The sequence below is a fragment of the Melanotaenia boesemani genome, chromosome 20 (genome assembly GCF_017639745.1).
Source record: "Melanotaenia boesemani isolate fMelBoe1 chromosome 20, fMelBoe1.pri, whole genome shotgun sequence".
NCBI classification, from domain to species: Eukaryota; Metazoa; Chordata; class Actinopteri; order Atheriniformes; family Melanotaeniidae; genus Melanotaenia; species Melanotaenia boesemani.
The window spans coordinates 900,741-926,717 of NC_055701.1; the positions used below are offsets into that span (position 1 = coordinate 900,741).

Sequence of the window (25,977 nt, forward strand, 5' to 3'; positions counted from 1 at the left end):
TGGTTAAAACGGCCGGATCGCCTCCATTTAAGAGGAACAACAAAAGCTGACTTCCAAACCGATGGAATTTCTTTACTTTCAATTGAAAGATTAATTAAATTATTTTAAATGTATCGTAACTGACCGTGCAACAAAATTAGCAGCCAATTTAAAAAAATAAGGCTCCATCAAGTCTGGTCCAGGAGGTTTTCTGTGATTTAAACATTTGGGGGCCTTATGTACTCGCTGCACAGTAAAAGGTACAAAATGAAAACATTTGAGGGTTTCTACAGGGAGTCGATGAGGCAGCTCTAATAGAGTCAAACAAAGAACCAGATGCCACAAAATGCTTGTAACATTATCTTTCTTTAGCTGAGCTAAATAACTATTACCAATGTCCATGTCTGATTCAGACATGCCTCCTACTGGCTCCTCCTTTGTAACTAATCTTTGCTACCCTCTACAAAATAATGAAATAAAAAAAACAGAAAACAAATCAAGCTTATAATAATACAATGTTGTAATATAATACAAATTTTTAAAAATCAACATTTTCCAGCACAATGAAAGCATGAACCTTTCCTGGCTATCTAGAGCCGTCATTCAGAAATGGGAAGAGCACTATGAGTACACAGGAGGTACATGAGATAAATACTACACCAGGAAATGAAAACTTTGAGTAATTAATAATTATTAAAAAAAAATAAATAAATAAAAAAATAAATAAAATCGACATGAAAGAATAAAATAATATTTCCTAGAAAGAGTTATTTTCCCATGTCATTTTTTTCTTAACAAGGGGTTTGCCCTGATCCGGTCCAGGGTACAAGACTGGAAAAAATATATTCCAAAAGGGGTAAAGTACTGAAAAAGAGCCCCTGCTATAGAGCACAAGCAATCGTGATTCAAGACATGATAACTTAACATGTTTCTGTTAAAATTTGGACTTAAAGCTTCGTTTGTGTTGAGATGTTGCTGTTCAGTTGCATTAATGCTAATTCAGGATAGCTAAGGATAGCTAATGTCAACCAAGGATAGCTAATGCTAACTCAGGATAACTAATGCTAACTAAGGATAACTAATGCTAACTCAGGATAACTAATGCTAACTCAGGATAACTAATGCTAACTAAGGATAGCAGCTTAGGTAGCACTAGCATACCTTAACTAAAATGCTGTATAAGTCAGAATGATTGCTGGCTATTGTAGACACTTACATTTCCAAACCTTGATTATACGACAACCTCCAGTTTCCATAACTAATCTTCAGACAAAGACTATCAGTGTTTCTTCTAACGTCATACCCTTATCAAATCAAACTGAACTATTCTGATCTGATTTCTATGTCATAGCAAGTCACAGCAGAAGTCCTTTAAGTCTCATTTGCTCAATAAACAGTTTGAGTTCTTTTATTAAAAACTAAACAGTCTGGTGTTATTTATCTGATATGCACATAGACTGTGTAGGATAAACATGACATGTCAGAGATGATCTCTCTGCCGCACTCTGAGTTTCCCCCCAAGATGCGCGCACACGCTGACACCTGCGCGCGTGTAACATAATGTAATGTCTTGTGTAGCGACTTTTCTTCTAAAAATCTAAGGAGTTGTAACTGCTTTATTTTAGATTTTCTGTCCATTTTGCTAGCTTTATACTGGTTTGCTAGCTCTATGCTGGTTTGCTAGCTTTATACTGGTTTGCTAGCTCTATGCTGGTTTGCTAGCTTTATGCTGGTTTGCTAGCTCTATGCTGGTTTGCTAGCTTTATGCTGGTTTGCTAGCTCTATGCTGGTTTGCTAGCTCTATGCTGGTTTGCTAGCTCTATGCTGGTTTGCTAGCTTTATGCTGGTTTGCTAGCTCTATGCTGGTTTGCTAGCTTTATGCTGGTTTGCTAGCTCTATGCTGGTTTGCTAGCTTTATACTGGTTTGCTAGCTCTATGCTGGTTTGCTAGCTTTATACTGGTTTGCTAGCTCTATGCTGGTTTGCTAGCTTTATGCTGGTTTGCTAGCTCTATGCTGGTTTGCTAGCTTTATGCTGGTTTGCTAGCTCTATGCTGGTTTGCTAGCTTTATACTGGTTTGCTAGCTCTATGCTGGTTTGCTAGCTTTATGCTGGTTTGCTAGCTCAATGCTGGTTTGCTAGCTTTATGCTGGTTTGCTAGCTCTGGTTTGCCGTGCTCAGACTGCTGCTGCTCTCTCCTCTGCACATGTGCACACAGAGCCCCCTGGTTATCGCTGTGGGTTTGTGGCACTATAGAAGCAACTACTGTAATCTGACACCCAGTAATGTAATTTAACTTTAGCGACAGGGCTAATCAGACCCTCCAACCCACAGACCAGCCCTGCTCAGCCCTGAGTTGCTCTGGATGTGAGCGTGAGTGTGTGTAGCCTGTGGCTGTTGAGAAATAACGGAGCGGAGCGGTTGTTAAGTTTAACAGTAAGTAAGTAAATGTTTATTTATATAGCACCTTTCAAGATAAAAATCACAAAGTGCTTAACAATAAGACAAAACACTAAATAACAATAACACAGAGAGAATAAAAACAAATAAAACTAAGTAAAAGCAAGTTTAAAAAGATGTGATTTTAGCTGCTTTTTAAAATTGATCATGAAGTCCACAGATCTCAGGCTGAGAGGAAAGGAGTTCCAGAGGGAAGGAGCCACGGCTGCGAAGGCTCTGTTACCTTTAGTTTTCAGTCGTGTTGGCTTAACAACCAGCAGATCTTGATCACTTGATCTCAGGGACCTGCTGGGCACGTAGGGCTGTAGAAGGTCTCTGATACCTTCAGGTGTTTGGTCATGAAGGGCTCGATAAGATAAAACCAGAATTTTAAAATGCACCCTGTAATAATTGGGAAGCCAGTTCAGCTGGATCGGTAATGGAGTAACATGAGAGAATTTGGAGGATTTTGTTTTCAGCCTTGCAGCAGCGTTCTGAACAACTTGAAGAAGGTCAAGAGATTTTTTGTTTAATCATGTGAAGATGGAATTCCAGTAATGAGGTCTGGATGAGATGAAGGCATAGATGATCATCTCCATCTCAGATGGTGAAACAACTGGACTCAGCTTGGCAACGTTTCTGAGATGATAAAAACAAGAGCTAACAAGTGATTTTATATGAGCATCTAAAGACAGTGCAGGGTCAAGAGTTACACCAAGGTTCCTAACCGAGGGCTTAATACATGAGGGAAGTGGGCCGAGACTCTCGACTATCTCAGGGAAAAATCTGTCAGGGGCACAAACAAGGACCTCAGTTTTTACATCATTAAGTTTAAGAAAGTTATCATTCATCCAGCTCCTGACAGCATCCAAACACCCAAACAAGATCTAAATCTTAAAAACATCTTGAGGAAATAAAAAGCTGAATATCATCAGCATAACAATGATAAGAAATATCTTTAAAAGAAACTATAATGTGCTGCAGAGGCAGCAAATATAAAATAACAATAAAGGACCCAGAACAGACCCCTGTGGAACAGCAAAATCAAGAGATGAAGACGAGGATTTGAACTTTGCAGCAGCCACAGAAACTAATCTCCCAGAGAGATAAGAGGAGAACCATTTAAGAGCAGATCCTGAAGCCCCAGCCCAGTGTTTCAGCCTGTGCAGCAGGACACGACGATCTAAAAGCTGAGGTCAGGTTCAGTAACAACACAGACCTGCATCGCTTTGCATCAGGAGATCATTGGAGACTCTGAGCAGGGCTGTTTCAGTGGAGTGAGCCCTGCGAAGACTGATCCAGGATATGATGCTTCTCTAGCTTAGCAACATTTTTTTCTAAAATCTTAAGAGATTAATGGCAAATGTAAAATAGGTCTATAGTTGCTAAAAAGAGAGGGATTGAGCTTGAACTTGACCAAGCAGCAGAGAGGAGTTCATTTATGAGAGCACACAGGGACCAATAGCCTGGAAGACGTCTTTAAATAGGGATGTAGGTAGAACATGAAGAGAGCAGGAAGATGCCTTCATTGAGCCAACTAACATGACCATATCGGATTCTGAAACAGGTGAAATTTTATTTATAATCACAGGCCGAGCTGGGCTGGGAACAGACAGTAATAGCTGATGGAGACATAGAGCTTCTCACTGTTTTGACTCAGAAAAAAAGGCCAAGAATTTTTCACAATCCTCATTTGAAGCAATGGGAACAGCAGGAGCAGTAGGAGTAATTAAATTAGTAATGGTGTTATATAAAACTTTAGGATTACCACAACTTTTTGAGATTAAATTTGAGAAGTAGGCAGCCCTTGCATCTCTAACAGCATCGTTAAAGGAAGCCAGGAGAACGTTCAAGTAAAGCAGGTGGACATGCAAACCAGTTTTCTTCCATAAACACTCAGCTTTTCTACAACAGCGTCTTAGACAGCGAGTGCTGTCGTTTAACCAAGGGGATGACTTTACAGAAGCTACAGAAGCAAATCTGGTTTAACAGGACATACTTTTGTCATGGTTGCAGAGCTGCTCTGCAGAGCTGCAATCATGATGATCTCCTACACCTGCCCTGATTGTGATTCCCCTCACCTGCTCCCTGCCCTACTTATACACTCTTCACTCTCTGCTTCCCTGCCAGATGGTCAACAGTACTAACCTTGTTGAGATCCAGCTGTTTTCTTGTTCCAGACTTTCTTGTCATCGACCCTGTTACGTCCGTGGAGATTCTCTTGCCTGACCCCTGCCGGATCCCTTCAAGTACCCACCTGGATATTGACCCTTGCCCGTATGACCACGGAGATTGCCTGTCCCTCTGGATAAGTACTGCACTGAGCCTCACTGTGAATGAACATTGCCTGCCCTGACTACGTCTTTTGGATTTGTGGACTTATATTCCTGTCTGAAGTTCATTTCAGGAGTCCTCACTCACAGACCTGGGATTGCCTGACTCCTCCAGCTAACCACAACTGGTTTCACTCCCTCCATCCCCTGGCCCTAAATAAACCTTATTCTTTTCAAACCATCTGTTCTACGTGTGGCTGAATTTCCGGGTCTTCAGGAGCAAACCTGACAACTTTATCTAAAATGGAAAGACTATAATCGTTAAAAAGATCAATGGAGAGATCGAGATCGTTATCGGAGGATAAGACTAAATAAAAAGCATCAGAAAAAACACCAGCAGCTGAGTCGAGGATATGAGAGCTCACCTCTCCGAGCAGCAGAGATCAACACAGGAAAGGACAAGTTTAAAAAAATACAGAGGTGATCAGAAATAAAAATGTCCTCAGAAAAACGACAATCAATATCCAACCCCAAAGTAAAAACAAGGTCCAATGTGGCCTTTGGCATGTGTGGGCACAGACACATGCTGGGTAAAATAATAACAAAAAAAAGAATCCATGACACTGATGAAACCTCTGGCAAAGAGGTCAGAGTCATCATCAACATGTATTATAAAATCACCAACTATAACCAGGCTGGACAGCTTCAAAGTGGAGGATAAAAAGTCACTAAATTCAATTAAAAACCGACTGTTTGGACCAGGTGGACGGTAAAAGGGGCTCTTATCTCCCACTTTAATCAGTTGCAGTTCAAACGAAGCAAAGTGTCCAACGTTCATGGATTGACTTGCCAGACGGGTCCTAAAAACCGCAGCAACTCCGCCTCCTCGGCCAGTTGTCCAAGCCTGACCGATGAAGGAGTCACCAGCTGGGCAGAGTTCAATGAGAGATGAAAGGTCTGAGGCGTGCTGCCAGGTTTCAGTCAGAAGCAGGAAATCAAGATTTTTTAGAGAGAATGAAATCGTTCAACAAAATGTTTTATTAGACGCAGATCGGTCATTAAGCCTGATTTTTAAAGGAGACAGCCCGAGTCAAGGGCCGCAGGAACTGGATTAGACCCTTGATTCTCTGGTAATCCACTCACAACGGCAAAACGAGACCCAGCAAATGAAGAGTTTGGATGAACACTCTGAAGGTAGCAAGGCCTCCGAAATCCAGGCCCTGCATGTCCAGGCAGGAACGCGGAGGAAAAACTCTCACCATGGAAAACAACTGAGCACAGCTGACCATGAACGCTCGGCGTCGCTTACCGGACACTCCACGCTCCCAGAGCAGCCTGATCATCACCTGGACACCAGCTCTTTTTCCTCTCCTCCGCGGTCTACGTGGTCTCGAGACGCCAGAGGAGAAACCAGCCTCTGGGAGTAGAGAATGGAGAACACCAGCACAAGGAGATGAGCTATCCTTCTCGATCATTTAATATCCGATAGGTAAAAGTGTCAGGTGGTCATCAGTGGAACTAAGCAATAACAGTAGTACAAAAAACAGCAGTACTGCAGTTCTGCAAGACAGAAAGCTGCCAAACACAGGCGCCATCATACCGGAAGAGGAAGAAACAAAGAAAAGACTGAAAACCAAGCATGTATACAGCATGTATATACAGTGATTTACAATAATCTTTGCTGCCGGGGCTCCAGATGGATGGATGGATGGATGGATGGATGGATGGATAGATGGATGGTGGATGGATGGATGGATGGATGGATGGATGGATGGATAGATGGATGGTGGATGGATGGATGGATGGATGGATGGATGGATGGATGGATGGATGGATGGACGGACGGATGGGTGGATGGATGGGTGGATGGATGGTTGGGTGGATGGACGGACGGACGGATGGGTGGATGGATGGGTGGATGGATGGATGGATGGATGGATGGATGGATGGAGGGACGGATGGACGGACGGTTGGATGGGTGGATGGATGGCTGGATGGATGGACGGTTGGATGGATGGATGGATGGACGGTTGGATGGATGGATGGATGGACGGACGGACGGTTGGATGGATGGATGGATGGCTGGATGGATGGACGGTTGGATGGATGGATGGATGGATGGATGGATGGATGGATGGATGGATGGATGATGGATGGATGGATGGATGGACGGACGGACGGATCGATGGATGGATGGATGGATGGATGGATGGATGGATGGATGGTTGGATGGATGGATGGATGGTTGGATGGATGGATGGATGGATGGATGATGGATGGATGGATGGATGGATGGATGGATGGATGGATGGACGGATGGACGGATGGACGGACGGACGGTTGGATGGATGGATGGATGGATGGATGGATGGATGATGGATGGATGGATGGACGGACGGATGGTTGGATGGATGGATGGATGGACGGACGGACGGTTGGATGGATGGATGGATGGCTGGATGGATGGACGGTTGGATGGATGGATGGATGGATGGATGGATGGATGGATGGATGGATGGATGGATGGATGGATGGACGGTTGGATGGATGGATGGATGGTTGGATGGATGGATGGATGATGGATGGATGGATGGATGGATGGATGGATGGATGGATGGATGGATGGATGGATGGATGGACGGTTAAAATAAACACATGATCTTTCCAGAAGAAGATGAGGACCAACCCAAGAAAACACGAAGATCTGAAAACATATACAAGCAACATGAAGTTCAGGAAACTGTCTTTCAGTCCTTCATCCAGTCGGATCACGGCTGCTGGACCAGTTTCATTTCCTCCAGCTGGAGGACAGCCGGCAGCCATGTTTGTCCCGATGATGCCCTCTGCCCCCCGCTGCCTCAAGTCAGGCCCCAACGCTGCGAGCAGCAGCAGGGTGATGGAGGAGAGGCTCCTTCCCCAGAACAAAACCCAACCAGCGAGTCACGTACGCCATCCTTAGCTCCATGTGTGTGTGTGTGTGTGTGTGTGTGTGTGTGTGTGTGTTGGTTGCCGACAGACTGATGAGTTCCTGACTTCAGGAGAAACGGTGGTCTGCCTGGTCATCCGCTCAGATCCTCTCCTTCCGCTGGACCAGCAGCCGGCTTCCTGCATGACGCATTAAACATGGCAACACACACACACACACACACACACACACACACACACACACACACACACACACACACACACACACACACACACACACACACACAGCACTGGTTTAATTCCAGTAGAGACTGGAAATGAGCAAAACAAAGTGGGTTCTACTTGTTCTGTTTCATTGGAACGTTTTTGCTCTAATAACCACTCAGCATGACGTCCTCTCACGTCGGTTACAACACGGTGGTCTGGACCGGTGGATTTTAGATGGGGGTACAGGTACCCCTCGGGGTACCAGGAGAGGCTCCAGGGGGTATAAAATACAAACGTTCTTTTTCCATGTTTAAAAAACACGCATGTACATTTCAAATAACTTCTAGATCTGGAAAAGTTCCTGATCATCATGTGGAAAACTGGACGTTCCAGCTCCAGATAGCTGGAATGAAATGTTTGCTGGTTTATCCGAACCGCGCTGGTCTGGGAGCTGGAATCAACCTGCAAATAAGTTCATGTGTAAAACGAAAAAAATATGTAAATGACATGTTTTAAACAGTTTTAAAAAAAGATAAAAATATATAAATAAATACAAAACATATTAAATATAGACATGAAGTAACATTTATTTAAAACAATATCTAATTTATCCATTTTTTTTATTTTAAATAAGAAATATTTTAAAAATTGTAATATTTGCATAGTTTTATAATGAGATTTAATATGTTTGTAGAATAGATATATAACAGAAATATAAAAATAATGGAAAAAATTCAAATATGTAAAATAAATGATGTAGATCCCCACTGGAGGCCAGACTGTTCTGGATGGAAGAAGCTGGTCCAGTTCTGGCCTAGTTCTGGTCCAGTTCTGGCCTTGTTCTGGTACCTCAGAGGATTTCTTTTATCCGTGGCATGGATGCTGCCAGCCTGTGGTCCTGCTGGGTGGAATGAAGACCAGGATGCTTCGGTTACACATTTGTTCATGACAGCTGCTGGTGAATCGCCAGTTATTGATCTCCATCAAGACAGACTGATGTCAAACATCACAAAACCTGGAAGGATGAAGGTGGATCATCATCTTCAGGACCGTTTAACTTCCAGAAAACCTTTTATCGGTGAGTCTGGAAAACAGGTCTGAGTCCGGACTGACCCTGTTGGTCTGAAACAGGTGCTGAAGTGCTGCTCCCATCATGCTTTGCACAGCTTGGTGGGGGCGGCATCGAGGTCCAAGTTCAGTAGCTGCTCAAACCGAATCCATCAAACGTGTCTGGAGACATTTCAGCCAGAAGCTGATATCACCGACTGCAGCAGGTCAGTTTGCTGCAGCTGGTCTGAGATAAAACTCTGTGCTGCATGTGGGGATGAGGTGTGAGAAAAAAGAACTTACGATGTTACACTAGAGCAGGGATCCTCAGTCCTGGTCCTGGAGGGCTGCCGTCCTGCAGGTTTTAGAAGTTTTCCTGCTGCAACAAGGACAAGCTTGACATCGAGCTCTGTGCAAGTCTCCTAATTACCTGCTGATATGAGTCAGGTGTGGTGGTGCTGCAGGCTGCTGCTGATGGCCCGGGTCTCTGGGCCGCCCTAGTCTGCCTCTAGGCTCTGTAGAGACGTGGCCTCATCTGCAGGATCACACTCATCTCTGATCCTCCTCATTCCTCATCCTCTGCATGCTGACTCAGCACTGAGGTGTCCAGTGTGTTTATACACTCAGAGATGTTTTGGTTCAGGTGTGTGTGTTTCTGGTTCTTTGGTTGTTGTTGTGATACATGTTGTTGTTGTCGTCTTGGTTATTTTTTAGGAACTCCTGATGATTGTCTGCTTAGTTTACCTGTAACAGCTGTAGGAAATCCTCTGTTGTGTTTCTGTACAGGTGTAGCAGCTGCTTGTCTGCTGTTAGGTTGGATTGAAGCTCGTTGCTTCTATCTGCTGGATCTTTGTCTCCTCTTCCTTTTTTCTACTTTCCTTTTTACTTCTCTTCATTATTCTACTTTTTTTCTGTCCAGCTACATTACATAATAAATAAGATGAAACAATATATTTAAATAAATAAATATATAAATCAGGTTAAAAGCAAACCAGACCATCATTCTGCCGCCACCGTGCCAGACAGGACCAGGTAGAGAAATAAAGAAAATGTTTGGATTTGTTTGCTGCACTTCACGGACACCTGAAGCTAAAAGTCAAACATTAAAATAACAGATGTTTGCTGCATGGAAACACCAGCATTACTTTCCCAGCAGATATTTTCTACAAGGTGATGGAAACTAAACCACGACAGCATCACACATCCATGATGAGAATCTCCAGATCCACCACATCCAGAAACATTTCTCACCATTCCTGTGAGAAAACAAGTTCCAACACTAGTTGTTCATGAATAACCTGAAAATAAAACAAATTTGCTGGTTTAGTTATTAGATCATACTAATAATGTAAAATATTAATCCCAGAAAACCTCTTAAACTTTGTTGTCTCAAAGGTTTGAGATTGGAGATGATCTGAGCTTTGTGACATGGTGCATTATCCTGCTGGAAGTAGCATCAGAAGATGCTCCACTGTGGTCATAAAGGGATGGACATGGTCAGCAACAATACTCAGGTAGGCTGTGCTGGTTAAACCAGGCCACGTTGGTACTAAGGGGCCCAAAGTGGACCAAGAAAATCTCCCCCCACCATGACACCAGCAGCAGCCTGAAGTGTTGATCCAAGGCAGGATGGGTCCATGTTTTCATGATGTTTCCAGCAGATTCTGAGCCGAGCATCTGAATGTGGAGCTGAAATGGAGACTCATCAGACCAGCAACGTTTCTCCATCTTCTATTGTCCAGTGTTGGTGAGTGTGTGTGAATTGTAGCCTCAGTTTCCTGTTCTTAGCTGGCAGGAGGCACCCGGTGTGTCTTCTGCTGCATCCTGGTCCAGACAACTGCTGCTCTGGATATTTTCTCTTCTTCAGACCATCTCTGGAAACCCTGGAGATGGTTGTGGGTGGAAATCCCAGTAAATACTCAGACCAGCAACCATGCCACGTTCAAAGTCTCTTAAATCCTCTTTCCTCCTCATTCTGATGCTCAGCTTGAACTGCAGCAGGTCGTCTTCACCACGTCTACATGCTGCCGTGTGATTGGCTGGTTGGAAAGTTGTTCTAACATCAGCTGTTACCAGCACAATATTTAACTTCTGTAAACTTTGAGAAAACCTTTTTACTGATGTTTATGTTTAATTTGTGGTCATTTTCATCCTGACAGTAATTTCTTGTCCAGGTCGTTGGGATGTGACCGGTCTGGGTTCGAGTTTCCAGTAAAGTGTCCAGAAAACTGGGATTAAACAGGAATTCTGTCACTGACTGAAATAATCAGAACGTCTCCATCACTGGAAACAAACACACATCCAACCAGGTACAGTAAAATAGTTTTATTTAGAAATGATTATTCATTTAGAAAATAAGTTTAAGAAATCCAGTGATATATGTCAATAATTAATAATCAGGTTAAAGTGCAAAAATACTATTTGATATAATGCATCTGTACAAAAATAACATTGGAAGGTGATATTGGGAAAAAAGGAAGGAAATGTGTGTCTAACATGGCTTTGATCATTCTTAAAAAAATATATTGCATATAAGTGGCGTCCCTCTTTGGATTATAAGCTTCTGAACAAAGTGTGCTGAGCAGCCTCGGGGGTTCTTTAAGGTCTGTTTCACATTCCTCACAGCCACTGGGTTCTCTGCCAAGTCTTCCATAACTAAACTTCTCCTCTAAGGCTTATTTCTGAATTATTCCTTTTCCCCGGAGGAATGCTGGGACAGAAACAGAGGGCTGAGATGTAAAAGTCTGTCGTCTTTGCTTGTTTTTCCAGTGTCCCTCCGTGCTGCTGCAGTCTATCACTTGATCTTGGCTGGCTTCACTTCCTTGACCTGCATGTGTAATGTTTTGTGGACAGCCAGCGTCCTGGACTGACAGAATCCCTTCCCACACTCCTGACATTTGAAGGGCTTTTCTTTGGAATGGATGTACCTGCAGAGGAAAAGGACAGAGTGCCGTTATATGAGCGTTCTCAACAAAATAAACATCTGTTTCTGCAGTAGGTTTAAAGCAGACATTTACAATATGAAACCCATGTATTAATAATCTGATTAAACCAACGTCACTCTTTCTATTAATATTAATATTTAATAATCTCCAGTCCAAAACTGACCCTTTTTCTTGTTTAATGTGTTTAGTGTAGGAAATTCAGCCAACTGTGCTTCTAAAAGATCCTGTTGCTTCAGATTAGGGACATTATTAGTATCTACGGTGACAGAGTGAATGTCTGAGCAAACACCACGGCCGGCTGATGAACATTGGTAAAAAGTCCGCTATGAGCCATTGGAAGCATCTAAAACCAAAACAGATGGATGGGAAAATATAGAAAATGAGTAAAAGACTGTGTGACTGAGGAATAAAGACATGATTTCCACTAGGGTCACCCTGCACCAACAAACAGAGAAAAATCTATTTGTTTCATCTCTAGTAGAGTTTCTGACTAACAGCCAAGGCATCCTAAAAATCTGTGAGGTCCTTCAGGACCTCTGAATCAGGATTCAGCTCATCATCAGATTTTCATGCAGCAGGTAAGACTGTGAAGGCATCCAGTGTCCTGGAATAACGTCAGTGTAATGCTGAAACCTGACTAACAGCCAATGAAAACAAGAACAGCAGCAGGAACAACAAATACGTGAGCAGATAACTGCCCCAGGGGGTTGAAGAAGAGAAGAATGATGGTGGTGAAACTGGTCCAGGTCCTCTTTTTAATTTCTGCACCAGGAGAACTGATTAGTTCATAGTTCACAGGATCATAGTTCTGTTTGTGAGATCATATTTAACCCAAACCCTTAGGTATGAAGTTAAATTCACAACAAAACAGTGATGATGAAGAAGAAAGTGGAGGAAATGGTGGTTGTCAAGGTGTTTTGTGAAAGGTTTGAGGGAAATTGTTAAATCAGAACTAAAAAAGAAGGAAAAATATAAAGAGAGAAAATTCAGTTAAGAATCCCTAAAAAAAAGGCTGGTACATAGTGATGTAACTTCCTGTTCTGGTCTTTGTTGAATATGCGGCGCCCAAGGCCTTAGCATTAGCAGCTACTGTGGCAGTATGTGGTCTGAGCATTAGCAGCTACTGTGGCAGTATGTGGTCTTAGCATTAGCTGCTACTGTGGCAGTATGTGGTCTGAGCATTAGCTGCTACTGTGGCAGTATGTGGCCTTAGCGTTAGCTGCTACTGTGGCAGTATGTGGCCTTAGCGTTAGCTGCTACTGTGGCAGTATGTGGCCTTAGCGTTAGCTGCTACTGTGGCAGTATGTGGTCTTAGCGTTAGCTGCTACTGTGGCAGTATGTGGCCTTAGCGTTAGCTGCTACTGTGGCAGTATGTGGCCTTAGCGTTAGCTGCTACTGTGGCAGTATGTGGCCTTAGCGTTAGCTGCTACTGTGGCAGTATGTGGTCTTAGCGTTAGCTGCTACTGTGGCAGTATGTGGCCTTAGCGTTAGCTGCTACTGTGGCAGTATGTGGTCTTAGCGTTAGCTGCTACTGTGGCAGTATGTGGCCTTAGCGTTAGCTGCTACTGTGGCAGTATGTGGTCTTAGCATTAGCTGCTAATGTGGCAGTATGTGGTCTTAGCCTTAGCTGCTACTGTGGCAGTATGTGGTCTTAGCCTTAGCTGCTAATGTGGCAGTATGTGGTCTGAGCATTAGCTGCTACTGTGGCAGTATGTGGTGTTTGCATAAGCTGATAATGTGGCAGTATGTGGTCTTAGCATTAGCTGCTACTGTGGCAGTATGTGGTGTTTGCATTAGCTGCTAATGTGGCAGTATGTGGTCTGAGCATTAGCTGCTACTGTGGCAGTATGTGGTCTTAGCCTTAGCTGCTACTGTGGCAGTATGTGGTCTTAGCCTTAGCTGCTAATGTGGCAGTATGTGGTCTTAGCATTAGCTGCTACTGTGGCAGTATGTGGTGTTTGCATTAGCTGCTAATGTGGCAGTATGTGGTCTGAGCATTAGCTGCTACTGTGGCAGTATGTGGTCTGAGCATTAGCTGCTACTGTGGCAGTATGTGGTCTTTGCATTAGCTGCTAATGTGGCAGTATGTGGTCTTAGCATTAGCTGCTACTGTGGCAGTATGTGGTGTTTGCATTAGCTGCTAATGTGGCAGTATGTGGTCTGAGCATTAGCTGCTACTGTGGCAGTATGTGGTGTTTGCATTAGCTGCTAATGTGGCAGTATGTGGTCTGAGCATTAGCTGCTACTGTGGCAGTATGTGGTGCTTGCATTAGCTGCTAATGTGGCAGTATGTGGTCTTAGCATTAGCTGCTAATGTGGCAGTATGTGGTGTTTGCATTAGCTGCTAATGTGGCAGTATGTGGTCTTAGCATTAGCTGCTACTGTGGCAGTATGTGGTCTTAGCGTTAGCTGCTACTGTGGCAGTATGTGGTCTTAGCATTAGCTGCTACTGTGGCAGTATGTGGTCTTAGCATTAGCTGCTACTGTGGCAGTATGTGGTCTTAGCATTAGCTGATAATGTGGCAGTATGTGGTGTTTGCATTAGCTGCTAATGTGGCAGTATGTGGTCTTAGCATTAGCTGCTAATGTGGCAGTATGTGGTCTTAGCCTTAGCTGCTACTGTGGCAGTATGTGGTCTTAGCATTAGCTGATAATGTGGCAGTATGTGGTGTTTGCATTAGCTGCTAATGTGGCAGTATGTGGTCTTAGCATTAGCTGCTAATGTGGCAGTATGTGGTCTTAGCATTAGCTGCTACTGTGGCCGTATGTGGTTTCTCTTTTGTGTTTCGCTCACGCTGTGACTTCGTCTTTTTAAAAAACGATGTTGAAAAACAGAACCAGTGCAGTTTCTTGCACACAGTCAGATGTAAAAAAAAACTAAATAAATCAGGTATATGGGTCTACATGCAGGGGAACATAGGAGTATTGGGGAGATATCTGTAGATGGGGTGTTATGCTGTCTACATGACACGTGGAATAATCTGATAACAGATCAGATTGTTGCTGTTCATGTCTTTAACAGACCTGATAAATTAGAGTCCATGGGAATGAAAATTTGACAAAGTAGGGGTCTCACCTGTGGTCCCTGAGGTGGTCCTGTCTTCTGAAAGCCTTGTGGCAGATATCACACGTGTACGGCCTCTCATCCGTGTGCGTTCTCTCGTGGATCAAAAGGTTGTAGGATTTGGTAAAATGTCGGCCACAGAACTTGCAGACAAACTCCTTCTTGGTTTTGGAGGGCAGTCGTCCCCGGCTGGACTTGCGCTCTGGCGAGGACAGCTTGGTGACGTCCAGCAGGCAGCCCAGCCCGGCCGTGGGCTGGTGTTGAGACGAGGCCGGTGCCACGGCAACAGCGCCCGTCATGCTCAGATCCTCCACCTTTAGATGATCCTCCTGTGTGGCTGCTGCTGCCAGGTTGGCAAAGTCAAAGCGGGGTTTGTTCTTGGAGCTCTGCAGCAGCCCCGCCGAGTCCAGCTTGGGCTGCAGAAGATGAGGGAAGATGGGGAAGGACGCCATGGAGGAAAACTGTGGGGGCAGCTTGGAGATGGTGCAGCGAGGGAGGGCCAACGGTTGATAGCCGAGGGTCCACTGGTGAAGGTGGATGGCGTGAAGGGCACTGAAGCTGTAGATGCTGTGGAAATGATCTGCTGGCAGCTGGAGACCCGTGGTGCTCTGAATCAGGGAGCAGTTGGCCAGCTGAAGGGACGGGTGAAGCGGGACGGGGGCTGGCAGAGTTTTACTGCCCATGGTGGATCCTCCAAGTCCGGCTGGTCTGCAGCTGGAGAAAAAAAAAATGCGAAATACCCTGAAAATCTGACACTTTACAGCTGAGTTTACAGACGAAAACCCAGGCAGGGATACAGATTCATTTACCGTTTTCAAGTTAATCTGCAGGCAACGTCATATAATGTCATTCATTCTAAGAGAAAATAAATCCAAAATGCAAATTTAAACAACAAATGTCCAAAATTTGAGGAAAGAAAGAAATAAAACATGACAAAATGTTTGTAGTAACATTAGTGGATGTGCAGATGCACTTTTTTTTTGGTTTAGATATGAACCAAAACGTCAGAAAGAAGCAGTTTGAGAGACAATCTATGAGCTCTGAGGCGATGCGAGAGAAAAGCGTAAGACCCATCACGGTGATTATTACACCGCATGAAAAACAGGAAAAATGCCTGCGTCTTAGAAGACGAGCGACGTCTTGAAAACTCTTGTATTTAGGTCTGAGTTCATTGTAATGCACATCCTGATGGTGACCTCTGACTTCTGTGACCCTGGCTGTGTGAGGGTCCAGGCTATGAGAGGGGTGACCTCTGACCTCTGTGACCCTGGCTGTGTGAGGGTCCAGGCTATGAGAGGGGTGACCTCTGACCTCTGTGACCCTGGCTGTGTGAGGGTCCAGGCTATGAGAGGGGTGACCTTGGTCATCATGTCTGCTAGCTGTGAGCATGTGTGGCTTTACTGTGCTACATTATAATGAACACAAGTGTTTTTAAGACTTTGTCTTTGAAAACACACATGCAGAGAAATGTGTCGCCCCCTGTGGTCACAGATTCTGACGGGTCACAGGTTCTGGTGTAGCACCGGCTCGCCATGATAACTGTTGCTTGAGCAAAACTTTTCCAGCATAACGGCGTCCATGATTGTCTCTGCTGCGCGTCAAGGAGGGAAAGGCAGCGGAGGCTACAGCAGGTTCCAAAGCTTCAAAAACAAACGATGATGTCGATTATTAAATAGTCGTTGACTGTTTCGATAGTCGAGTAATCATGACTAATCACGTTAAAGCAGGAAGAGAAGTCAGATAAAAGCTGATGATGCCGTAGTAAATGGAATACGAGGAGGATTAAATCATCTCATGCTTCGTCCTGCTTTTTGCTCCGTGGAACAAACATTCCTTCATTCGTCTAGAGGACAGCGTTAGTGTCTGACAGCATGAATCCAGTCATAAATAAAGAGCCGTTTTTTCTGTTCCCACAAACCTGCCCGAGGCAGAATGAAATACCTGCCAGCTGTTAAACCAGGTCTGATAAGCTGGAAAAACAATAGACAACAAGGCATCTTTGTCTGCAGCAGACGTGACAGATACAAGCTACAGCAGCTCCAGCACCGGGCCGAGTCCCGGCTCGCCTCGATCAGACCCAGATCTGGACCAGGCTCTAACCTCACGCTGGTTAGGTTTAGGTAATAAAGACTGCAGCAGGTTCTGAGCGGTCCCATCCTCAGATTCAGGTGTTTTTATTCAGCCGTCCAGCGTGGAGCTTCCCTCCGAGCCGAGCGGAGCGGGTTCGGGGAGGCAGGATGTCTGGGATCCAGGCTGATGACCTCATCTAACCTCGGATATCTACAGTCTGGAAGGCGGTGGAGAACGACGGGACTGTCAGATGTTTTATATGGTTACCTTTAAGGTACGGAGGCTCTTAAGGGTCAAAACACTGAAAAAGTATCTGACGGATGGAGAGAAAAACCAAACTTGTTCCATTAAAGCTGAATTCCAGCTTAAAAGCTGATTAAATATACAAATACAAGAGAGCATTTTTCTTAAATGTGCACCAGGATGAGAAGAAAAACATTCAGACTCCATCTGAATGTTCCTACAAATAAAAAAACACAAAGATCTTCAATATTTAAATTCTAGTCTTCCTGCTCACCTTTACCCCTTAAACGGTCCACCCGACACCTCCTGCTCGACGGGAGCTGGTGGACACCATGTCTTAATTTTAACTTTTATTTAATTAATTTATTGAAGTGAGTTCTGCTCTAGAATTTCACTACATTTCATTTTTGTTTTACAACCAGTTTTACAGGTTTTTTAATTCTGCTTTTAATCATTATAATTATTATTATTGTTGTTGTTATATTATTGTTATTAATAATATTATATTATTAATATTATTCTAAGGCTTTGTTTATATTCATGGGCTAAACAAGTGAATCCTTCTGGAAATGAAACCTTTTGACTCATGAGGTAAATTTGAAGCTGGAGGATGAACTGCTGCAGATCCAAACCAACTCTTTCACAGGATTTATGACATTTTCTCTTTAGAATAAACGAGCTTTCTGTTTCCTCTCATTAACTCCACTGTGAGAGCCGGTTTACATGTTCTTACTGCAGCTGGCTCCTCTTCGACGTGGGTTTGGGTCTCGGGCTGGAAGCTCCTGGTCGTCTCCAGGAAAGCTGCGTTTCTCTGACTGAACCTGATGAAGTTTTGATCCACTGAAGGTTGTTAATGAGGAGCAGCGGAGCTCGAACCCCCGCCGTCTCCTCCTTTCTGATCACGACGCAGAAGTAATGGACTTTTACGTAGGAGGTGATTAGAGGAGATAAGTGCTGAGTTAACTGTTTGATGTCAGCCTGCAAACCAGGGGCCGAACCCCCTGTGGCCCTCAGCTGGGCCACGCTGTGAAAGCCAGCAGCTCAGCGGGGTTCCAGGTGAACGCTGCTTCTCACCTTCAGCCGGTTTACAGGCTAAAGGTGAGAAAACGTTTCTGCCCTTTCAGGTCGTTTTCCTCCATGTTCTGGTCATTTTTCCCCAAAAAGGGAAAAACATGAAAAACTGTCCTAAAGACCAACAGGACACATTTACTCTTTATCTGTTACAAGAACTTGAAAGATTAGTATTTATTTTATTTATTTGTTCAGAAATAAACTTTCATTCAAATCAAAGATACCAAATATGTAATTTATTCAAACTATTTTAACCCTTTAAAGGGCAGTTTTATCACATCTTCTCACCGTTTCTATGTAAAAAATAAATAAATAAAAGGAGTTATTTTTCATAAAATACACATTAGGACGTGTGGATTTAAAATCAACTTCTAGTACATTTAAACTGATTTTTTTTAGACTTGTTTAGCAGCTTTTTATCACAAAGGGGAATTTTAAGAGACGTTCAGGCGATAAAATGAGACAAAATGAGGAATCAGTAACGTTTTTATAGCAGATTTTGGGAGATGATCTGGCCAGAAAAGGTTAAAAGTCTGCAGACAGCAAAATGATCGCGGCTGGAGAACACGGTGACGTAGAAGTCGGCGGTTTGATTCCTCATCCGAGTGTCGGTGGGACAACCGAACAGACCGCTGACAGCCATGAAACGTGACAGGAATCATTTTAAAACACAAACACAGAAACAGCTAAATTAATGATTAATAAATGGAAACAAATCAATGAGAATAAATAAAACAACGTTATATTAGAAAAAGAGTTTAGGTGTAAACATCTAAACTATGTTTGAAAGGAGTTTTCATGTTTTCACTTAATGCTGCTAAAATCATGTTTTTAAGTTTTTCTAAACTTCAGTTTAACTTCTGAACGTTTTTAAACTTTTAGATTTTTTACAACTGAAAAGAAGTAAATGGAGCTGGAATTATTCAGCCCTTTTCCAGAGTTTCCCACCATGCCACACTCACACACACACTCAGACGTGGGGCAACGTGGGGTTCAGTGTCTTGACCAAGGACACTTCAGTACGGATAAGCCGGGAATCGATCCAGCGACTTTGCAGTGGTGGACGACCGCTCCCCTCCTCATCCGCCAGGTCGAACACAAGTTGTGACCCAGCAAATGAGCTAAAAATGTCTTTTTCTTTCATTTTTAAATCAGAATTTTGACGTTTATGTTGAAGTCAGATCAGAACTTTCTATCATCCTTCAGTTTACTCCAATAAAAGTACTTTTACTCCAATAAAAGTACTTTTACTGGAGCTGAGTACTTCCAGGTTTCTCTGAGGCGTTTGATGTGGGACGCGTCCACCGTGACCTGACCCCCCTCTCGCGCTCAGGTGAGGACCATCCGCCACGCGCCCCCCAGAGAGCCTTTAAAGTCCGCTGATCCTGGATCAGAGGGATTAATGACGCGGCTGCAGACGTTCATTCGCGCGCGCGTCAGACGGGATGAAAAGGAAAAAGCAGGTTTCTGTCCGGAGGATGAAACTCAAGCAGAAAACCGTCCTGCTGCTAAAGAAGAAGCAAAGTTTCACACAAACTCGCTGCTTCATTTAAAAACTCACCAGTGAAATTTGAGCTGTTTCCCGCCGGACGGTGAAGATGAGGATGAAGATGAGGATGAGGAAGCCGTGTTACCGGGACGCAGCGTCAGAGAGCGGCCCGCAGCGGCAGCTGCATGCTCCTCGTGGACCGGGCACGGCGGTGTGTGTGTCGGTGTGTGTGTGTCGGTGTGTAGTCGCCTGTGCGCTCGCGCTGCTCTCCGCTCGCTTTTATTGCCGCGCGACTCCGACACCTCCCGACGCGTCACGCAGCCAGCCCACAGGACACACCGAGCAACACGGAGCGCACACACATCACTGAAGGATGCTGCGCGAGGAGGCGGCGCGGTAGACGGCCTGCATCCATCTGCGGCGCGCGCGCCTGAACTCATTCAGAGTGCGTGATAAAATGTTGACACTGCAGCAGAACAAGTCACGTGATTTAGTTATTTTATACCTTTACAGGTACAGAGGTGATGACTTGTGGACAGTGTGACTCAAAGAGGGCAGAAATGTTTGCGAGCAGCGCCCCCTGCAGGTCTGGTGGGTTCCTCCAGGAGATCAAAGTCCAGATGAATCTGTTAATCCTGCAGCACAGCAGAGGAAATGTTTGCTTTGTATTGCTCTATATTCACAGCTGGTTATTTTATAAATGATTTATGTGTGAAACACTTAAAGAACAAGCAAAAATGAAATAAAAGTAAAGCAGAAAGATTAACAGTTAACTGAAATACAAAAAACGTGTTCATCGTTAGAGAACTGGTGATGATACGTTTCCCTTTTTCATTATAAAAAAACAACAGGTTGGTTAGTTAATGCAGAAACAAATTCATCATAAAGTCGTCCTGATTAAGTTCAGCTGGAAAGGATGTAAGATGATCCTGAGATTGGCTAAATTCATTTTAAAGTCACTAAAATTCAAAGGAAAGAATTCAAAGGTCGTCCTCTTCACCGGGACCGCCTTCTAGTACCAGGTCGTCCTCTTCATCAGGACCGCCTTCTAGTACCGGGTCGTCCTCTTCATCGGGTCCGCCTTCTAGTACCGAGTCGTTCTCTTTATCGGGACCGCCTTCTAGTACCGGGTCGTCCTCTTCATCGGGACCGCCTTCTTCTACCGAGTCGTCCTCTTCATCGGGTCCGCCTTCTAGTACCGAGTCGTTCTCTTTATCGGGACCGCCTTCTAGTACCAGGTCGTCCTCTTCACCGGGACCGCCTTCTAGTACCAGGTCGTCCTCTTCATCAGGACCGCCTTCTAGTACCGGGTCGTCCTCTTCATCGGGTCCGCCTTCTAGTACCGAGTCGTTCTCTTTATCGGGACCGCCTTCTAGTACCGGGTCGTCCTCTTCATCGGGACCGCCTTCTTCTACCGAGTCGTCCTCTTCATCGGGTCCGCCTTCTAGTACCGAGTCGTTCTCTTTATCGGGACCGCCTTCTAGTACCAGGTCGTCCTCTTCACCGGGACCGCCTTCTAGTACCGGGTTCTCCTCTTCATCGGGTCCGCCTTCTAGTACCAGGTCGTCCTTTTCACCGGGACCGCCTTCTACTACCGGGTTCTCCTCTTCATCGGGTCCACCTTCTAGTACCGAGTCGTTCTCTTTATCGGGACCGCCTTCTAGTACCGGGTCGTCCTCTTCATCAGGTCCGCCTTCTAGTACCGAGTCGTTCTCTTTATTGGGACCTCCTTCTACTACCGGGTCGTCCTCTTCACCGGGACCGCCTTCTAGTACCGGGTCGTCCTCTTCACCGGGACCGCCTTCTAGTACCGGGTCGTCCTCTTCACCGGGACCGCCTTCTAGTACAGGGTCGTCCTCTTCATCGGGTCCGCCTTCTAGTACCGAGTCGTTCTCTTTATAGGGACCGCCTTCTAGTACCAGGTCGTCCTCTTCACCGGGACCGCCTTCTAGTACCGGGTCGTCCTCTTCATTGGCTCCGCCTTCTTGTACCGAGTCGTCCTCTTCATCGGGTCCGCCTTCTAGTACCGAGTCGTTCTCTTTATCGGGACCGCCTTCTAGTACCAGGTCGTCCTCTTCACCGGGACCGCCTTCTAGTACCGGGTTGTCCTCTTCATCGGGTCCGCCTTCTAGTACCGGGTCGTCCTCTTCATCGGGTCCGCCTTCTAGTACCGAGTCGTTCTCTTCATCGGGTCCGCCTTCTAGTACCGAGTCGTTCTCTTTATCGGGTCCGCCTTCTAGTACCGGGTCGTCCTCTTTATCGGGACCGCCTTCTTCTACCGAGTCGTCCTCTTCATCGGCTCCGCCTTCTTGTACCGAGTCGTCCTCTTCATCGGGTCCGCCTTCTACTACCGAGTCGTTCTCTTTATCGGGACCGCCTTCTAGTACCGGGTCGTCCTCTTCACCGGGACCGCCTTCTAGTACCGGGTTCTCCTCTTCATCGGGGCCGCCTTCTAGTACCGAGTCGTTCTCTTTATCGGGACCGCCTTCTAGTACCGGGTCGTCCTCTTCATCAGGTCCGCCTTCTAGTACCGAGTCGTTCTCTTTATTGGGACCGCCTTCTACTACCGGGTCGTCCTCTTCACCGGGACCGCCTTCTACTACCGGGTCGTCCTCTTCACCGGGACCGCCTTCTAGTACCGGGTCGTCCTCTTCACCGGGACCGCCTTCTAGTACAGGGTCGTCCTCTTCATCTGGACCACCTTCTAGTACCGGGTCGTCCTCTTGATCGGGTCCGCCTTCTAGTACCGAGTCGTTCTCTTTATAGGGACCGCCTTCTAGTACCAGGTCGTCCTCTTCACCGGGACCGCCTTCTAGTACCGGGTCGTCCTCTTCATCGGCTCCGCCTTCTTGTACCGAGTCGTCCTCTTCATCGGGTCCGCCTTCTAGTACCGAGTCGTTCTCTTTATCGGGACCGCCTTCTAGTACCAGGTCGTCCTCTTCACCGGGACCGCCTTCTAGTACCGGGTTGTCCTCTTCATCGGGTCCGCCTTCTAGTACCGAGTCGTTCTCTTTATCGGGACCGCCTTCTAGTACCGGGTCGTCCTCTTCATCAGGTCCGCCTTCTAGTACAGAGTCGTTCTCTTTATTGGGACCGCCTTCTACTGCCGAGTCGTCCTCTTCACCGGGACCGCCTTCTAGTACCGGGTCGTCCTCTTCACCGGGACCGCCTTCTAGTACCGGGTCGTCCTCTTCACCGGGACCGCCTTCTAGTACAGGGTCGTCCTCTTCATCTGGACCACCTTCTAGTACCGGGTCGTCCTCTTCATCGGGTCCGCCTTCTAGTACCGAGTCGTTCTCTTTATAGGGACCGCCTTCTAGTACCAGGTCGTCCTCTTCACCGGGACCGCCTTCTAGTACCGGGTCGTCCTCTTCATCGGGTCCGCCTTCTAGTACCGAGTCGTTCTCTTTATGGGGACCGCCTTCTAGTACCGGGTCGTCCTCTTCATCGGGTCTGCCTTCTAGTACCGAGTCGTTCTCTTTATGGGGACCGCCTTCTAGTACCGGGTCGTCCTCTTCATCGGGTCCGCCTTCTAGTACCGAGTCGTTCTCTTTATCGGGACCGCCTTCTAGTACCGGGTCGTCCTCTTCATCGGGTCCGCCTTCTAGTACCGAGTCGTTCTCTTTATCGGGTCCGCCTTCTAGTACCGGGTCGTCCTCTTCACCGGGACCGCCTTCTAGTACCGGGTCGTCCTCTTCACCGGGACCGCCTTCTAGTACAGGGTCGTCCTCTTCATCTGGACCACCTTCTAGTACCGGGTCGTCCTCTTCATCGGGTCCGCCTTCTAGTACCGAGTCGTTCTCTTTATAGGGACCGCCTTCTAGTACCAGGTCGTCCTCTTCACCGGGACCGCCTTCTAGTACCGGGTCGTCCTCTTCATCGGGTCCGCCTTCTAGTACCGAGTCGTTCTCTTTATGGGGACCGCCTTCTAGTACCGGGTCGTCCTCTTCATCGGGTCCGCCTTCTAGTACCGAGTCGTTCTCTTTATCGGGACCGCCTTCTAGTACCGGGTCGTCCTCTTCATCGGGTCCGCCTTCTAGTACCGAGTCGTTCTCTTCATCGGGTCCGCCTTCAAGTACCGGGTCGTTCTCTTTATCGGGACCGCCTTCTAGTACCGGGTCGTCCTCTTCATCGGGTCCGCCTTCTAGTACCGAGTCGTTCTCTTCATCGGGTCCGCCTTCTAGTACCGGGTCGTTCTCTTCATCGGGACCGCCTTCTAGTACCGAGTCGTTCTCTTTATAGGGACCGCCTTCTAGTACCAGGTCGTCCTCTTCACCGGGACCGCCTTCTAGTACCGGGTCGTCCTCTTCACCGGGTCCGCCTTCTAGTACCGAGTCGTTCTCTTTATGGGGACCGCCTTCTAGTACCGGGTCGTCCTCTTCATCGGGTCCGCCTTCTAGTACCGAGTCGTTCTCTTCATCGGGACCGCCTTCTAGTACCGGGTCGTCCTCTTCATCGGGTCCGCCTTCTAGTACCGAGTCGTTCTCTTCATCGGGTCCGCCTTCTAGTACCGGGTCATTCTCTTTATCGGGACCGCCTTCTAGTACCGGGTCGTCCTCTTCATCGGGTCCGCCTTCTAGTACCGAGTCGTTCTCTTCATCGGGTCCGCCTTCTAGTACCGGGTCGTTCTCTTCATCGGGACCGCCTTCTAGCACCGGGTCGTCCTCTTCACCGGGACCGCCTTCTAGTACCTGGTCGTCCTCTTCATCGGGTCCGCCTTCTAGTACCAGGTCGTTCTCTTTATCGGGACCGCCTTCTAGTACCGGGTCGTCCTCTTCATCGGGTCCGCCTTCTAGTACCGAGTCGTTCTCTTTATCGGGACCGCCTTCTAGTACCAGGTCGTCCTCTTCATCAGGACACCTTCTAGTACCGAGTCGTTCTCTTTATAGGGACCGCCTTCTAGTACCAGGTCGTCCTCTTCACCGGGACCGCCTTCTAGTACCGGGTCGTCCTCTTCATCGGCTCCGCCTTCTTGTACCGAGTCGTCCTCTTCATCGGGTCCGCCTTCTAGTACCGAGTCGTTCTCTTTATCGGGACCGCCTTCTAGTACCAGGTCGTCCTCTTCACCGGGACCGCCTTCTAGTACCGGGTTGTCCTCTTTATCGGGTCCGCCTTCTAGTACCGGGTTGTCCTCTTCATCGGGTCCGCCTTCTAGTACCGGGTCGTCCTCTTCATCGGGTCCGCCTTCTAGTACCGAGTCGTTCTCTTTATCGGGTCCGCCTTCTAGTACCGGGTCGTCCTCTTCACCGGGACCGCCTTCTAGTACCGGGTCGTCCTCTTCACCGGGACCGCCTTCTAGTACAGGGTCGTCCTCTTCATCTGGACCACCTTCTAGTACCGGGTCGTCCTCTTCATCGGGTCCGCCTTCTAGTACCGAGTCGTTCTCTTTATAGGGACCGCCTTCTAGTACCAGGTCGTCCTCTTCACCGGGACCGCCTTCTAGTACCGGGTCGTCCTCTTCATCGGGTCCGCCTTCTAGTACCGAGTCGTTCTCTTTATGGGGACCGCCTTCTAGTACCGGGTCGTCCTCTTCATCGGGTCCGCCTTCTAGTACCGAGTCGTTCTCTTTATCGGGACCGCCTTCTAGTACCGGGTCGTCCTCTTCATCGGGTCCGCCTTCTAGTACCGAGTCGTTCTCTTCATCGGGTCCGCCTTCTAGTACCGGGTCGTTCTCTTTATCGGGACCGCCTTCTAGTACCGGGTCGTCCTCTTCATCGGGTCCGCCTTCTAGCACCGAGTCGTTCTCTTCATCGGGTCCGCCTTCTAGTACCGGGTCGTTCTCTTCATCGGGACCGCCTTCTAGTACCGAGTCGTTCTCTTTATAGGGACCGCCTTCTAGTACCAGGTCGTCCTCTTCACCGGGACCGCCTTCTAGTACCGGGTCGTCCTCTTCATCGGGTCCGCCTTCTAGTACCGAGTCGTTCTCTTTATGGGGACCGCCTTCTAGTACCGGGTCGTCCTCTTCATCGGGTCCGCCTTCTAGTACCGAGTCGTTCTCTTCATCGGGACCGCCTTCTAGTACCGGGTCGTCCTCTTCATCGGGTCCGCCTTCTAGTACCGAGTCGTTCTCTTCATCGGGTCCGCCTTCTAGTACCGGGTCATTCTCTTTATCGGGACCGCCTTCTAGTACCGGGTCGTCCTCTTCATCGGGTCCGCCTTCTAGTACCGAGTCGTTCTCTTCATCGGGTCCGCCTTCTAGTACCGGGTCGTTCTCTTCATCGGGACCG

The 25,977-nt window shown here is 46.7% G+C and overlaps 1 protein-coding gene across 1 annotated transcript; it reads right to left on the minus strand.

Annotated features, from left to right (window-relative positions):
* Positions 1–11,178: 11,178 nt before the first annotated feature.
* On the minus strand, positions 11,179–20,099 carry osr1 (odd-skipped related transcription factor 1). The gene is made up of 3 exons (XM_041972330.1): positions 19,823–20,099; positions 14,890–15,591; positions 11,179–11,795 (listed from the first exon to the last, which is right to left on the minus strand). The coding sequence occupies exons 2-3, from the start codon at positions 15,558–15,560 to the stop codon at positions 11,663–11,665; spliced, it is 804 nt and encodes a 267-aa protein (XP_041828264.1). The 5' UTR covers positions 15,561–15,591; positions 19,823–20,099; the 3' UTR covers positions 11,179–11,662.
* Positions 20,100–25,977: the final 5,878 nt, after the last annotated feature.